Source organism: Antechinus flavipes, chromosome X (genome assembly GCF_016432865.1).
Source record: "Antechinus flavipes isolate AdamAnt ecotype Samford, QLD, Australia chromosome X, AdamAnt_v2, whole genome shotgun sequence".
Lineage (NCBI taxonomy): Eukaryota > Metazoa > Chordata > Mammalia > Dasyuromorphia > Dasyuridae > Antechinus > Antechinus flavipes.
The window spans coordinates 58,018,692-58,034,353 of NC_067404.1; the positions used below are offsets into that span (position 1 = coordinate 58,018,692).

At 38.4% G+C, this 15,662-nt stretch overlaps 1 protein-coding gene across 3 annotated transcripts in view; it reads right to left on the reverse strand.

The window, feature by feature from the left end:
* ABCB7 (ATP binding cassette subfamily B member 7) overlaps window positions 1–14,191 on the reverse strand; it is a 118,910-nt gene extending 104,719 nt beyond the window's left edge. For 2 of the 3 annotated variants that reach the window (XR_007949119.1, XM_051969014.1), the window contains exon 1: window positions 13,979–14,191. Coding sequence is in view for 2 of the 3 variants with exons in the window: in XM_051969014.1 (XP_051824974.1) it covers window positions 13,979–14,152 (174 nt within the window). In the remaining variant the exon portion in view is untranslated. Of the gene's footprint in view, window positions 1–12,396; window positions 12,577–13,978 lie in introns of all 3 variants that reach the window. The other variant, XM_051969015.1, reaches the window with a different exon arrangement.
* Window positions 14,192–15,662: the final 1,471 nt, after the last annotated feature.

The following is a 15,662-nucleotide window of genomic DNA, read 5'->3' on the forward strand; positions in this document are numbered from 1 at the left end:
TTTAAGTCTATGAGCTCCTAAGGGACAAAGGCAATCTAGTTCATCTAGGACAGATATTGAGAATGAGGCATGTAGAGTTAGAAAGGATTTCAGAGGCCTCTACTCCAATCCCTCATTTTACAGATGAGGAAATGGAAGCCCAATGAGGTTAAGTGACTTTCAAGTAACAGAATCAGAAAGTAAACATTGGTTCCTCTGACTCTCAACCTCTTTATACAATTTGGAAGACAGGGCTTCTATGTTAGAAATGCTAGCTTGTATCTGGGAGGTTTCTAAAGCATTGAAGAATTTATTTGGGGTTGAGTCTTTGTGGTTTCTCTTTCTAGTTATGCAATCAATTTCTCTAAAATAAGAGTTTCTTCACAACTTCCCCTTCCCTTCCTGAAGTTCTATAAGCAGGTGGTCACATCCATTTTCCAGGTTGGACCAAAAACCATGTAACTGAATTCACTGAATTCTGAAGCCCATTGGTCATCTCTCCCTGTAGACTTAAAGGATTCTTTTTCAGATATTCAGATATCATCTCCTAGTTTGTGCTGTTACCCAGGTAGATTGTAAAATGCTTAATAGCAGCGACCATTATTAATAGCTAGCATTTCTATAGCACTTTATGTATTTATATATCATACATATATAAATATAAATGCATTTCTATAGTGACTACTTCAAATCACACTCCAATTAAATATGTTGGGGAGAAAAAACACATCTGAAACTATTGTCCTCTAAGAAGGACATGCGTAGGACTTTGAGATGATAGAAACCTTTCTGAGGAACAAGGAAGTAGGCTGAAGCCATCTAACCTACAAGCTACTACATGTCTGTCAATTCTCCCCTTTTTCCGGTTATTAACCAGGGGTTATAAAAATGGCAGGAGAAAAAAAAGAAAAAAAGAACCTTCCCCTCTTCTCCTTTTCATCTTGCCTCCCCATCACCGCCCCTCCATAATACTTGCTTAAAGAACCCAAAGCCTTTCACAATTTGGTTTTCCTTTTTTTTTATATCTTCTAAATTGCACAAAGCCTCTCATTTGAGTAATGAAAATAACAAAATTCTTGAGATCTTTGTAGCTTCCTCCTCCCCCCTTGGTTTGAGTTCAATACCTCTTAATTAAGTACCTCTTAGTTTAATCAGTATGTTCTAGCAACTACATTTTGTACATTTTGACAAGTCTATTTAGGGACTGAGTTAGATCGGATTAAGAATACCTGAATTTTTTTTTAAAAACAGACCCAAAGATTTTGAAGTTAGACAGATTTAAAACCTAATATTTCTGATATTGAGCCTGCTGTAGAGCCGATATACTGTTCCTGGCTGACTCAAATGCTTGGTTTTTTTTTGTTTTTTTTTTTTTAACATGTCTGAAATTCTCAAAGTAGGATGAACAGTAAGCTTCCTTTTTATGAATTGATGTGGTTTTTTTCTTTAGCTGGGGCTGCTTTTTTTGTTTGTCCAAATTGGTTAGATTCATTTACAGTCTCCCAGTTTAGTTTCCAAATATGAGGTGTAACACAGAAGCTATTTTCATTAATCACTTTTCAAAAACTGAAAGTCAGCCTGGCATAATGAGTATTAATAACACTGACTTTGGAGACAGAGGATTGAGCTTTCTAGAATACTGCATGTAGATCTTAGCCGGTCTCACCAAGATTCTTCATCTTATCAAAACAAGACAGCATGGTCAAGTGGAAAGCTCACTGCATGAGCATTTAGAGGGCCTGGGTTTGAATCCCAATTGGCATTTACCCATGTGCTTTGTAAAAATTATTTTAACCTCTCTGGGCCTCAGTTACCATAACGGTAGAATAAGGGTATTAAACCAGAAGACTTCTAAGCTCATTTCTCCCTCTCCACCAATGGCACTACAATGACATAAAGTCTAAACTAGATGATGTCTAAGGTCCATTCCACTTTGAAGTCCCACATGACAAGAAAAGTATGAAAGACATTATAAAGGACAGGTATGACCAGAAAAGATGGGCCAATCATGAAGCAAGATAAAAAGATTGACACACCAGGTAGAACATGGGTACCCTTGAAATAAGAAAAGAGAAGCAAAGATATGTAAAGTGGTGGGCAGATTCTCAATGGAAGATTTATGGGGAAAGAGACAAGAAATCACACAATGTGAAAATCTGCAAAATGGGGATGATACTTGTGCTGCCTTAGGATTTTGGTTGTGTCTGCACCAAAGAAAAGAGTATTCATGAAACTGGGCTCTGTCAAAGTATCAGGAATGTTACAATTGGACCTGAAAGTTCATCTAGTACCAAAGTATCAGGAATGTTAGAACTGGATCTGAAAGTTCATCTAGTACAATATTTTCTAACCCAAAATATACTACAGAGCAATAAACTCTAAATTCTCTTTTTAAAAAATGGGGGAAAGGGAGAAAAATTTGGAACAAAGATAATGTTGAAAATTATCTTTGCATGTATTTGGAAAAATAAAATACTATTTAAAAAATTTTTCTGATCTTTGCAGACTCAACATAGCAATTCTTGACACTTATAGGTTGCAGGTGTGGAGCCAATGGTGGAAAAGGAGAACACAGCATAGTATGCAAGAATACTGTTTACAAAAAAAGTTCCTCAAATATTTTTTTTAAAAGCTGTATTAACTAGTAAAAACTATAAAAGAGTGTTAAAAAGCTATTACTAGTATAAGTGATGTAGTAGAAAGTGGGCAGACATTTAAGAATAGAGAAAGCATCAGTTCACAGACTTATAGACTACTTCTGAAGTCCTGTGTGACTCGAGATAAATAACTTCATTTTCTCAGTGCCCTAGACAACTCTGCAAGACTAGAAATTACAGCTAAGTTGCCTATCCTCACAGATGAAATCATGGGTTCAAACAAATAAAACAGTCAAAGCAAATACTTCTCAAAGAGAACTCAACCATGAGAACAGGTTTGGTCCCTTTCCCCAAAATAAAGATATTGATGAATAACTCAAGTACAACCTGTAGCCATGGCATTACTATAATACTTGAATTTTAATATCTTACTCCTCAAGGTACTCTGTCATTATAAGTTAATTTTCCCCTCAAAAGACACAATACTAATGAAGTGACTAAAGTTTTTCAGACAAGAAAAGTGTGTGTGTTTTGATTAATTATTCTAAAAAGTGACATTCAATGATACTAAGCCACTGGGGGACTGTAGCATGGCCCAATATCTACTGACAAATAATACTGACAAAAAAAAAAAAAAAGATATGATGGCCCAACTTGAAAAGCTATGCAAGGTTTGGGGCAACATAATCTGACTACAGGTTCACTGAAACACACTTTTAACCTAAAGTATACTTTCAATTTAAAATACATGAACAGTGACATAAATGATTTATCTTTTGGACTTCTAAATAGTCCCAGTGGCTTCCAGATACCTCACTTAACAGCCTCACCAATCATGAATACAATAGCTGATTTCACTTACATGGCTCTGACATAGAATCATAGCAATGAAAGAGGCCTTAAGGATTATAGAGTTCAAACTCATCATTTTACAGATGAAGAAACTGAGATCCAGAGAGAAAACCTGCTTTTCCCAAAGGTCACGTAGCCAGGAAATGGCAGAACTAGGACTTGAACAACTCCATAGTTTAGTGTTCTCTGCAGGATTCCATGACTCGTTCTCTACTTCATCTAATGTGAAGCTCAGACTGAAAATAATTTCTTTTAACCTTCATCCATCAGCAGCTAGTGGAAAAGAACTCCCTCTTGAACCAATTAAAGATCCTATCCCTGTCCACAAAGTCACAACAAACATCAACATTGTGGATGAGATGTAACTAGGATTGTAGCAGAAGCAATGGATTTCTCAGGGTTGTTTTGAGGTTCAAATGAAATAACATTCATTAAGTGCTATATAACATTGTCAGACTCATGCTACTTGCCCTAGGGTTTTTTTGCTAATTTGTTTGGAGAGATACATGAGAAGATTTAATCTGGAAGTGGAGTTAATTTGAGAAGTGACTATGACATAAAAACAAAAACTTAAAATAAAAATCGTTTATTTTTAAAGCACTTTAAAAAAAATTAAGCCAGCAATGGATTTGGAGTCAGATCTCTAGATTCCCAGCTCTGCCACTAACTACTAACTTGGGTGATGATTTGACCTCCCTGAGCTTGATTTTCCTTACCTGGAAAATGTCAGTGTAAAACTAGATGATCCCTAATTAGGGTCTCTTCCAACTCAAGCATTTTATAATTCTAATTATATTGCAATGCTGGCCATTTATAATTTTACAATACTCTTAATAGCAGCCAAATGGAATAAATCTAGAGTAAGAATCCTTTAAAAAGGTAAGGAACTTATACAACTCAGGGGAGTGACAGAATCCTTACTCCATAACCAAAAAGGCCAAATGCCAATGAAAACCAAATGAAGAAAGTTTAAACTCAATTGGCTCTGCAATCTCATCAATTCAGAAGTTTCTCCAAATGATAGAAATGGCTCTCCCTGCCCATCTTATATGGTTCCGCACAAGGGGGCCCATTGAACATGCAGAAAGCTCTTTTTAATTTCTATTGAAGGAACCTTTAAACTATCAAATATGCCATCAAAGATTTCTCAAATTATAGTCAAGATGCTATAAAGAGAGTATATATTGTAAATAAGCTCCTTAAAGGTCAGTCTGGTAGCCAACAAAACTTTCCTAACTGCTGTAATGATTTCCATAACGTCTGGTGTCTGCAAGTTTTCTTATTATATGTATAAGGATATGACTTTGCTTCTCAGAACTCTGCATTTGCAAGGACTATTCTTTCTCACTTGAAAGAATGTAAATGAATCAATATTGATTGCTATCAAGTATTTACAAATAATTATATTATTAAGTAAGGCCTCTATCCCCTTGATCAGATCTTAGTGTATTGTAAGTTTATTCCCCCTGCACCCAAGGAATCTGAGTTGGCATTTCAAATGCTATTCCAGAATTCCAAGGAAAAAACCCATAAACACCTCAATATGATTCCTCCCTTTAATGGATAACAGAAGCTAATTATTAGCATTTATATAGCACTTCAAGTTCTGTAAAACACTTTTGTTATCTTTCATTTTTCAGTTGTGTCCAACTCTTTGTGACCCCATTTGGGGTATTCTTAGAAAGATGATGCAATGGTTTGCCATTTCCTTCTATTGCTCTTTACAGATGAGGAAACTGAGACAAAAAGGGTAAAGTAACTTGCCTAGGGTCACACAGCTACTAAGTATCTGAGGCCAGTAATTGAGAAGATCTGACTCCAGGCCCAGCAATCTATCTATAATGCCACCCAGCTACCAGAGAATAACCCAAAAGAATCTCCTGACATTGCCAAATAACTGACACATATCCTATAGGTGTCAAATACCTCTGGAATTTTCTTTCACCTCTAAAACCAACCATAGTCTCCCCCTCTTTGCCCTATGGCATCTGGAATTATTCCTAAGAACCTAAACATTCTCCCTCCTTACCTACCCTTGAATAAATTGGGAAATATCTCATTCCCATACTTTTACCTCCCCTTAATCAGTTACTTTGTTCAAAGATCCCCAAGTATAAACCTGGACGTAGCGGCTGAGCATAACACTTTGCTCCTGACCAATCACTATGCTATCCTAAATCCTCAATAAGGGAAGGAGTATCTCTTAACACATATCAGAAATGAGCCTTTTCCTAAGCCAAAAAAAAAAAAAAAAAAAAAAAGGAAAGCCAGAATATAGTAATTTATTCATGAAATCTTTTATTATGACCAAGTGGGATTTATATCAGGGATCCAAGGACAGTTCAATATTAGGAAAAAATCAATATAATTAATCATATTAAAAATCAAAACAGTCAAAGCCACATGATTATCTCAACAGGTACATGCAGAAGTCTACTGACAAAGGACAACACTCTTTCACGCTAAAAACCTAACAAGGTAAAGCTATAGAAGGACCTTTTATAATATGAAAAACACTTGTATAAAATTAAAAGCATACATCACAAAGAATAGGAGGAATTCACTATTTCCAATAAACATGAGAGTGAAGCAAAGTTAGCCATTCTTTCCCACTATTATTTGATATAGTTATATGCCAGATCAAAAGTCACTGCAGCTACACATTACACTTCACGAGATGAGAAAAAATTGAGCCTAAGGGGAACTGTCTTCATTCACTATCCTCTGTAGCTGACATGAGAAGTGGCCATGGATAACCTAAGGAAAAGGTTGCTTTGAGATCTTCAAGAATATAGCATTGAGTTACAGGGTGCAATTTCAAACTCTACTGGTACTAGTGGCACAGTTAATCTCTAAGCTTTCAACCTTAAGTGCATCATTGTGAATAACAATCCTGTCTAATATCTGGTGTGACTACCTGGCTCCGACACCTTGCCTGGTCCCCTGTTCTTAGATCGTCCATTGTTCTCCAATTGGCCTCCATCTCCTTCAACCAAAGAACCCTGTTGCTAAATGAATGGACATTAGTCTCAGTGGTTGTTGAATTATTGCTTTAATTTTGCCCTTTGTCTTGGGCAGCATTTACTGAACAAATACATGATTTCTGCACAAATGGTGAAAGTACAGCAGCATATAAAGGTTAAGTGTTTCTTTTTTAACCTTATTAACTTGCAATTTCTCTTTATGCACCTGGAAATACTCTTTTGAATAAAAAGCATTTATAAATCTGTTAAAAAAAAATAAAAAGAAATGTTTGTTAGATTGGATTTGGTGGCACATTTTCATAAACCTATAATTTAAATGTTGACAAAAATAAATCCAATTTTTAAAATGCACCTTTCAAGATCATGATTCACTGTAAACAGAGACTAATCTAGTGGAAAGAGCACTGGACTGGCAATCATTAGCAATTAAAAATCATCCCATGTGAAAAGCTAAAAAAAATTGACCTTAAAAATAAAATATTCCTCTTGAAACATTTCCATCTATTAATAAGCTTTTGATAGCTAAATTTTAGACAAATCTCAGAATTTTTCTGCAAATGTTAAGTGACTAGAGCTCTATAAAATGAAGTTGAATACTCAGTAATAATAACATAAATAATGGCTAACATTTACATAGCACCTACTATGTACCAAGCACTTTACAAATATCACTTCATTTGATAAAGCAAAACAACCCTCAGGTTCCAACCCAAACCCAGCAAATTGACAAATGTGACAAAAAACAGAATTAGTCAATGTTCTAAATATTGGGGAAATAGGCACAATAATGTGTTCTTGATAGAGCTGCCAACTGGTTCAAACATTCTGGAAAACAATTTGGAAGTATGCAAAGAAAGTAATTAAAATGTCCACACACTGATCCAAAGACTCCACTGCTAGGCATTTACCACAAAGAAGTCATTGACAAATGAAAGACACCATATACACAAAAATATTTATTACGGTACTTTTTGTGGAAGCAAAGTAGATAACCACCTAAATAAACTGTACTACATAAATGTAATGGAATATTCCTGTGCTGTTAAGAAATGAAGAGCATGATGAATACAGAGAAGCATGGAAAGCTAGGAAAACCAGACACACAATGACTCCAATAATATAAATGGAAACAACCACCACCACAAAGAGACCAAAACTGAATGACACCTTCCCACATCCACTTACAGAGTTCTGGGTCCCCCAGTGTGAATCATTGCATTTAACGTCATTTTTTTTCTAATGTGCATTGATTGATTTTACTGAATTTTTTTTCTTTTTCTTTAAAAAATTCTTTTAACAGTTGGCTCTCTGGGAAAAGGAAAAGGAATACAAGGGGAAATCTAGGAAATGTAAAAAGAAAAGATATCAATAAAATCTGTTTTTTGAAAATGCAGTTAACTCAGGATCTTTTTATACTGAGTACTAATACTAGGTTTGAGTGGGGAATAAAGGAGAAGGCTATGAGCATGACTAGAGAAGCTTGAGACGTGGTTTGTCATACATTTAATATTCTATCTTCTATTAAAATGATTTGTACATGTATCACCCCGTACTAGATTATATGCTCCTTTAAGGATAGGAATCCTTGTTTATTTTTGTATCTTCCAAAGCTCTAAGCATAGTACTTTGTACAGAGTAAGTATAGTAACAGAGATTTATATATTTATATAGTATATTTATATTTATGTAGTATTTATATAGTTATATTTATTTATATAGTACTTATAGTAACAAAGATTTATATATTTATATACTAAGTAAATAACAAAGATTTTCTGAATTGAATCCTATATAATGATCACTTTGTATATATGAAAATAAGTCCAGAAGAAGAAGGAGTTCAGGTTTCCCTCCAAAATTTGGGAACAAAAATGTTTAAAAGTCACTCTGTGAGATGATCTGTAAATGTGATGATGAGACTGAAATAACTCCCAAAAAAGACTAAATTGTAACTAAAATAAATGATTATTATACAATAATGTTATGATCAAAGAAAATATAGAACAAGGTCCAGGGAGGGATTATTCTGAGTAATAACCAACAGATAGCTCTCCAAAGGGGAAAGACAATTTTCCATAGCTTCATAGATTTGTCATGTAGTCCAATCGCTTCATTTTACAGCTGAAGAAACTGAGGCCCAGAAACGTTAAGTGATTTTGGCCAGAATCACACAGGTAGTAAAATAAATTGCTGAGCTGAGATTTGAACTCCGGTTGTGTAACTCCAAGGTCAGAGCTTTCCACTATACCCTACCTATAATTCCAATCCAACAATCATTTATTGAGCACCTAGAATATTCAATGCACATAGTTAGCCCCTGGGGGAGGGGAGGGGGGTCCTAGATCTGGGACTTCACTGATATAGAGAACTACTTTTATTCAAATTTCAGAACCATAGGCAATTCCTCCTAAAGAAGAAAGTGAAAGTATTTATGCTGCTACTCACTAGCTTCCACATGAATAGAAAATTTGGATCTGCTTGTTGTCTATGTGGCAGCTGTTTTAAAACTTTTTCATTCACCAAATCCTTAAGGCTTCTTCAGTAAGAAATAAGATCATAATTTTGAAAAAAATCTGTATCATGATTTCTACATTCTTGTTAAAATGTGAATACCTGGGGTTTTAACTCTTCAAACCTTGAGAAACTGAATGTCCCAAAGAGTTTTACAAAGGCTTGAGGCTTGAATTTGCAGTGAGAAGCCATGGATTTGAAACTCTGCTCTGCTACCTCTGAGACCCTGGTGAAGCCACTTAAGCTATCTAGATCTCAGCTCCTTCTATTCTAACAAGAGATAATTGAACTAAATGAACTAAGGTCTCTTCCGGCCATACGTGTATGTAACTCTACCTTATATCCTGTTTGCTCAATTATACTGTAGCCCCTACAAAGAAGGGAGAATGCTTTATATCCCATCCCTTTATATTCTCAGACCAGAGCACAGGCTCTAGGCACATAATGCATTTTTTAAATTCTGAGCTTAACAAAACACCAAATAAAAGGGACATTTACAATATACACAGAATAGAAAAAAAATTACACATGAAACTACAAATTTCTATTACATGCAGCTTCCTTTTCTTTTTAAATACATATTAATTTTTTAAAAATATTTTTCTTTAATTAAATGTTCCCACTTAAAGAATTTTTAATATTCCTTTTTTGAAAGTTTGAGTTATAAATTCTCTCCTTCCTCTTTTGGAAAGCAAGCAATTTGATATCAATTATACAATTAAATACATATTAAATTCAATGTAACTTTCAGTGGTCTGGATTGACACACAATACACTTCTTCAGCACACCAATGAGTCAGTGACTCTGAGATCTCCATCAGTAAAGATGGCAGTCTACCCATGACTTCTTTTTATTTTTTATTATTATAAGTTTTTTTACCCATGACACAGGACTGACCCAACATGCCTGAGTTTAGGTCTTCCATTAGGTCAACAGTTTTTAGCCTGATGTCTGGAAACTGGTTTTCTTAATATTTTAATAACTGTATTTCAGTATAATTGCTTTTCTTTTTAATCTTATATATTTTATTTTATGCATTTTAAAACATGATTCTGAGAAAGGACCCCTAAGTTTCACCAGACTACCCACAATGCAAAAAAGATGAAGAAGTCCTGCTATACATCTTTCTATATTTTGTGGTTACCAGTAGGGCATTCTGACTATCCTGTTGTCATCCTTCTTGCAACATGACCAGCCCCACCTTCTTTTCCAAACACAATCTAAATGTTTACTAATCATTCTGACACAATCAAAAATCAATCTAATCCTTCAATTAAAATTCAAAAAAAAAATTTTAAATTCTCTACCATGTACAGGAAATAATGCTAAATTCTAGAGATAGCAAGGTCATAAATGAAACAGTCTCTGTCTCTGTACAGGCCAAGGGATAAAATATAAACAAGTATAGTAGTGGAAAACTAACTAGGTAGATCAGAAAAGACCTCACAGATACCCGAGACAAGAAGAAAGGCAACATTCGGAGGGGCAGAGATGAGGGAATCTATTCCAATTATAGGGAAAAACTTGTACAGATATATGGAGGTCGGAGATAGAATGTCAAGTTCAGGGAACAGCTAGCAAGCCAGTTTGGTTGGAACACAGTGTTCAAGGGAAGTAGTTTGAAATGAGGCTGGAAATACAGTGATCAATTCTGGGAATACAAAGGAAAAAAACTGCTTTCAAGGAATTGGGGGGGAGGGAGCACAGAACATATATATGAGTAAATTAAATACAAAATATGATGCTATCAATGGAAAGAATTCTGGGAAAATTTTCAGTGGGAGAGAACCCTCTAAGATGGGGATGTCTGGGAAGACTTCCTGGCAAAATAGCTGAGCAAAAACCTTGAAGGAACAGAAAGGAAGGATTTTGGCAGACACAGATGAAGGAAGATGAGGAATAGCTTAAGATAAAAGTGTTGTATTTGAGGTGTCCCTAGGGTTTTGGAATGTTGTAAAGGGGTGTAATATAAAACTAGACATAGAGAAAAACAAAGTGGAGTATGATTGAAGGTCTTAAATTAATATACATATTATACTTAGATGCCTATGTATTCCCTCTAGCTGTAGGTTCCCCTAACTGGAGGCCAAAGGATGAATATTTTGGGTATGCTGAAGTAAGAGATTCTTTGGGGTTGGATGTGGCTGCTGAGATCCCTCCTAATCCTGAAATCCTGTGCCTTTTCTGAATCTGTATTTTATTCCAGAAGTAGTCATTTTAGAGAAGAATCAGTGGAGTTTGTTTTTTTTTTTTTTTAAAGCAGGAAAATGACTATCAGATCTATGTCTTAGGAATAAATAATTTGGCGGCTATGTAAAGGATAGAAAGGAAAAAGAAGAGACTAGAGGAAAGCAAGGAAAGCAAAACAGTTAAAAGGTTATCATCATAGTCCTAGTGAGAAGTGATAAGAGCTTGAATCAGAGTAGTGGCAATATAAATGGAAAGATGTTATGGAAGTAAAATTGAAATAAATTGAGAACTGATTAGATGTAGGGGGTTGAGGGGAAGGTAAGATTCAAAGATTATTTTGAGATTTGGGTTTTGGAGGATGGCCCTGACATCAACAGAAACATGAAAAGAATCAAATGTGGGGGGAATAAATTCTGTTCTTGTTGGGTTTCAAGATGTTGGTAGAACATCCACGTGAAGGTATCAAACAGGCAGTTGGTGATACAGGGCTTGAGCTTTTCACAGGAATTAGGGTTAAGATATATAGATATGGGAGTCATCTGCTTAGACCTGATAACAGAACTCTAAAGAAAGAATGAGATCACTAATGAGAGAGCTTAGAAAGAAGGGAGTAGAGGATATACAGCCCTGGGAGACACCCACACTTAGGGAGCAGCAGGAGGGCAGGCAGAGAAGTCAGACAGGTGGGAGGTAAATAGGAGACAGGACTGTCACAGGAACTAAAGAGGAGATGGTAGGGTGACAGTATCCAGAAGGAATATTCGATACTGTCAAGAGTTACAAAAAGGTCAATGAGATTAAGGATTGAAATAAGAACATTAGATTTAGGAATTAAGAAGTCACTGTGGATAACAGTTCAATAAAAATTGAATGCTACAAAATTACAATGACTAAGTTTGGTCCTACAAAATCAATTCAACAAACATTTATTAAGCAGAACCTACTACATGTCAAGCATTGCTCTAAGGGTGCTAAGCACTGAAGATATAACTAAGAAAAAAGTCTTGTCTCTTAGAGTTGAAAATCTAATTGGGGAAGGCAACACACAAAAAAGAATTTGAAAAGCAAAGGGAGGGGGAGCACCAGGGGTACTGGGCCGACTGGGGCATGTGGTTCCTTGGAGCAGAAATCAAACAGGACTGCTGATGGAGAATGGAGTTACTATAAAAGTTGGTTCTATGGGAGAAGGCTTTGCCAGGGGTTTAGTGCTCTGCCCACCAGCCCTCCAATCAGAGAAGAGAGACAATTGAGGATGAACAGAAAAGTTGTAAAGTATCCAAACCTGAGTCATCCTTCTGGTGATAAAATTTCAAGTGATCAGGTTATCCTGGGGCCAGACAGGAGAGCTCACTGATGTGGAACACTACATGAAGTCAGACTCTTTTTGTATGATACTTAAGTTTTGCTGAGTTTGTTTTTTTTCTTCCTCTTTTTTAAAAAATTCTTTATAAGGGATAACTTTCTGGAAAGGAAAGGAAAGTAGGTAAATGGTAAGGAAATATAGGTGATTTTTTTTTTAAGCACAAAGAAAAATTTATTTTAAAAAAAAAGAGATCAATGTTAACTTCTGAAAGTAGTTTCAGTAGAGTAGTAGAGTGGAGGCCAGCTTCCAAGGGACTGAATAAAGTAGCTAGGGAGAAAAGCGGAGAGATAAGTGGAGTCGAACAATGAAAAGGAGGGAGGAGAGAATAGTTTAAGGAGATGGGAGCAGCAGCGTCAAGGGAAACTTTTAAGGACAGAAGAAAACTAAGTATGTTTTTAGGTATCTATTTCTAGGATACATTTTTGTAGCAATTTAATAGAAGGAAAATAAGAGAACACACTCTTGGAAAACACATTAATAACAATTTACTCTGATCAAATATTGTATTTAGAGAAAATGATATGGCTAGGGTGCATGACAGACAGCAGCAACAAGTACATTCCCTAGCTACAACCTCATTCACATTATTTCTTGGCAGTCAGAACAAATAAATGGCTCTATAGTTTCAACATACCCGAGGCCTCAGAACTTTTTAGGCAGAAAGGATAAGCTGCAGCCACATTGTTCGGGATGGAAGGAGAAGGGAGGACCCCGACGCTCGAAGGCAGACACAAGAGTTCCAGGACTTGAGCCTCTAAAGTCCAGGAACACCGCCAACGATCATCGTGTCAACTCAATTTGTCATCTGACTCAAGGTGACCTGCTGTCATTCTTTATCATGTCTCGATTTAAAAATCGACTTCCACCCTGAGTCCCAGCTTGAAGGTACACAACTTCTGCATCCCGTTACTTACTCTTTGGAAGCAGCAGGCAGTTCGCCCAGATGGTCGGTAAACACCAAGGGGCGAACTTGCAGGACTGTGTTTACCCCCTTTCTTAGGTCGGGAAAATGGAAGCTGGGTAGTAATGGAAAGGGCGCCGGACTGGGAAGAAGAGGATCTGGATTCAAAACCCACCTCAACTCCTCATACCTGGGCCGCCCGAGGCAAGTAAATCGCGAAAAGCCGGGTGTTCGGGTAGGCTGGAAGCGCTCGGGACCAGAGGCAGCCCTCGAGCCGAAGGTCCCGGGGTTGGACTCGGGGCGAGCGCTGCCCCTTTGACCCAGGGGATCCCAAAGCCGGCACTTTCCTCTTTCCGGACGGGCTGCGGACCCCCAAAGCTCTTCCCAAAGGAGCAACTGCGTCTCCCCCTCCCCAACTGGCAGCCTCCTCCCCAAGGCCCCCCGTCCCCGACGGCGCCCCGGACTAGGACCTCCCGGAGGGGCGCCGAGCACTAAGTCCCCTCCCTGTCAGCCGTGTCCTCTCCAGGCAGCCGAACTCGGCTCCCTGCCTTCCTCCCAGCCCAGTAAGTCTCAGCCCGCCATGTGGCCAGCGCTCCTCACCTGATAGGCTCGGCGGCTCCCCGAGCAGCCTGATGAATCGCCAGCCCTCTGTGGCCGGGTCACGCCGAAGCTGGAGGTCAGGACCGAGCCTAGGGGCCGAAGCAGCGCAGCCGAAAGTCGCTGCCTTTGAAAGGCTGCGGCAACGGCCGGGGGACACAACACCAGGCGCGCCATCTTGAGCAGGGAAGAGTGCCGGCCCCGCTAAGAATTGTGGGATAGTGACGGATCGAATTCGCGTTCCCGCCCCTCGGCTACCTTAACTACCTTAGTTACCTCTGTGGCGTTCTCAGCGCCTACTTCTGACCCTGGGTCCGGGCGACTCCCCCCTCCCCCCCCCGGGGCGGGAGACCCCCCGGGCGGACCGGAAGTGCGACCTCGGTCAGGGGCTCTGGACTTTTCCGGAAGCTTCGCAGTCCCTCATTCAGTCCCGGTGCGTTGTCCTCCCTATAACCCCAGGCTACTTTTGGCGCCTTTTTCCGCCTCTAGAGACCAGCTGCCCCCCACAAACTCCTTCCATTCCCATTCTTATCTTCCATTACCTCCTCATTTGGGCACTTTATCACTCCTTCCATATACACATCCGTCCAGTCAACACTTATTAGGCTCTTACTGTGTACTGAGCCAAAATGAAACCGTCCCTGACCCCAAAGAGCTCACATTTTGCTTGGGGGAGGGGGGAAGAGCAACCACTAATAAACGAATAAATAAATACGGGTTACGCCGAAGCCGAAGAAAGGTGAAAGGATTTGCCTGTGGTCGCCCAGCTAGGTACCCAGCTTAGGTAAGAGGCTAAATTTGAACCCGGCCCTTCTGGTAGTATAACTTAACCACTTAGACCACACTGCCTCTCAAAATCGTATTATTGCTTTTATTTGGACATCAGTATCGTTCTCTGGTTTACTATGGTGGGGGTGGGGTTAGGGGTGGGGGGTGGAGGGTAGGGGCTAGAGACCTAGCTTTCTTTCAGCCTCAGTTACTCAGCTCTGTAGGGAGTCAAGTCCTAAACCACTCTGGGCTAATTTCCTTATTTGTAAAGTGAAGGAATAGTGGCCCTGGCCTCATCTGATCAAATGTGATTATGGAAAACCTGAAACTCTTACGCTTCATATAGTGACTATGAAGGTGGGTCCTGTCATCCTAAACCCAGAAAAGCAGCAGCATTCAATTCAACAGACATTAAGTGCTGGAAATGGGAAGATAAACTAGCAATCTGCCTTCAAGGAAACTACTTTCTGCTGGGAAAGGAGGGTTACACCATGTACATAAAAGAACAAATAGAAATTAGGGGAAAACCCTGACAAGGGAAGGTAGTGTTCTTAAAATTTGAAGAGGGAGAGATCCCTGGGAGTGGGGGAGAGAGAAGGGAAGGAAATGTGGAAGATCTAGGAAGGCCTCCCAGAGGAGTTAAAACATGGGGAGCTGAGTTGGCAAAGAATGATTCTGGAGTCATTATGAAAGGCAAAGGTGAAGAAGGAACGCTTTGCACCCTTGAGAAATAGCCCAAGGTCACAAAGGTAGTCAATGGTAGCACCTGAAATTAACCTTAGTCAAGTCAATAAGCATTTATGAAGCACTTGTGGTGTGTCCCCCATGGTGCTAAGCACTGGTAATACAAAGAGAAAAATTTCCCCCCAATCTAATAGGGGAAATTAAAGGTCTCTGACTCCAAGTTCTGGTCTCTTCC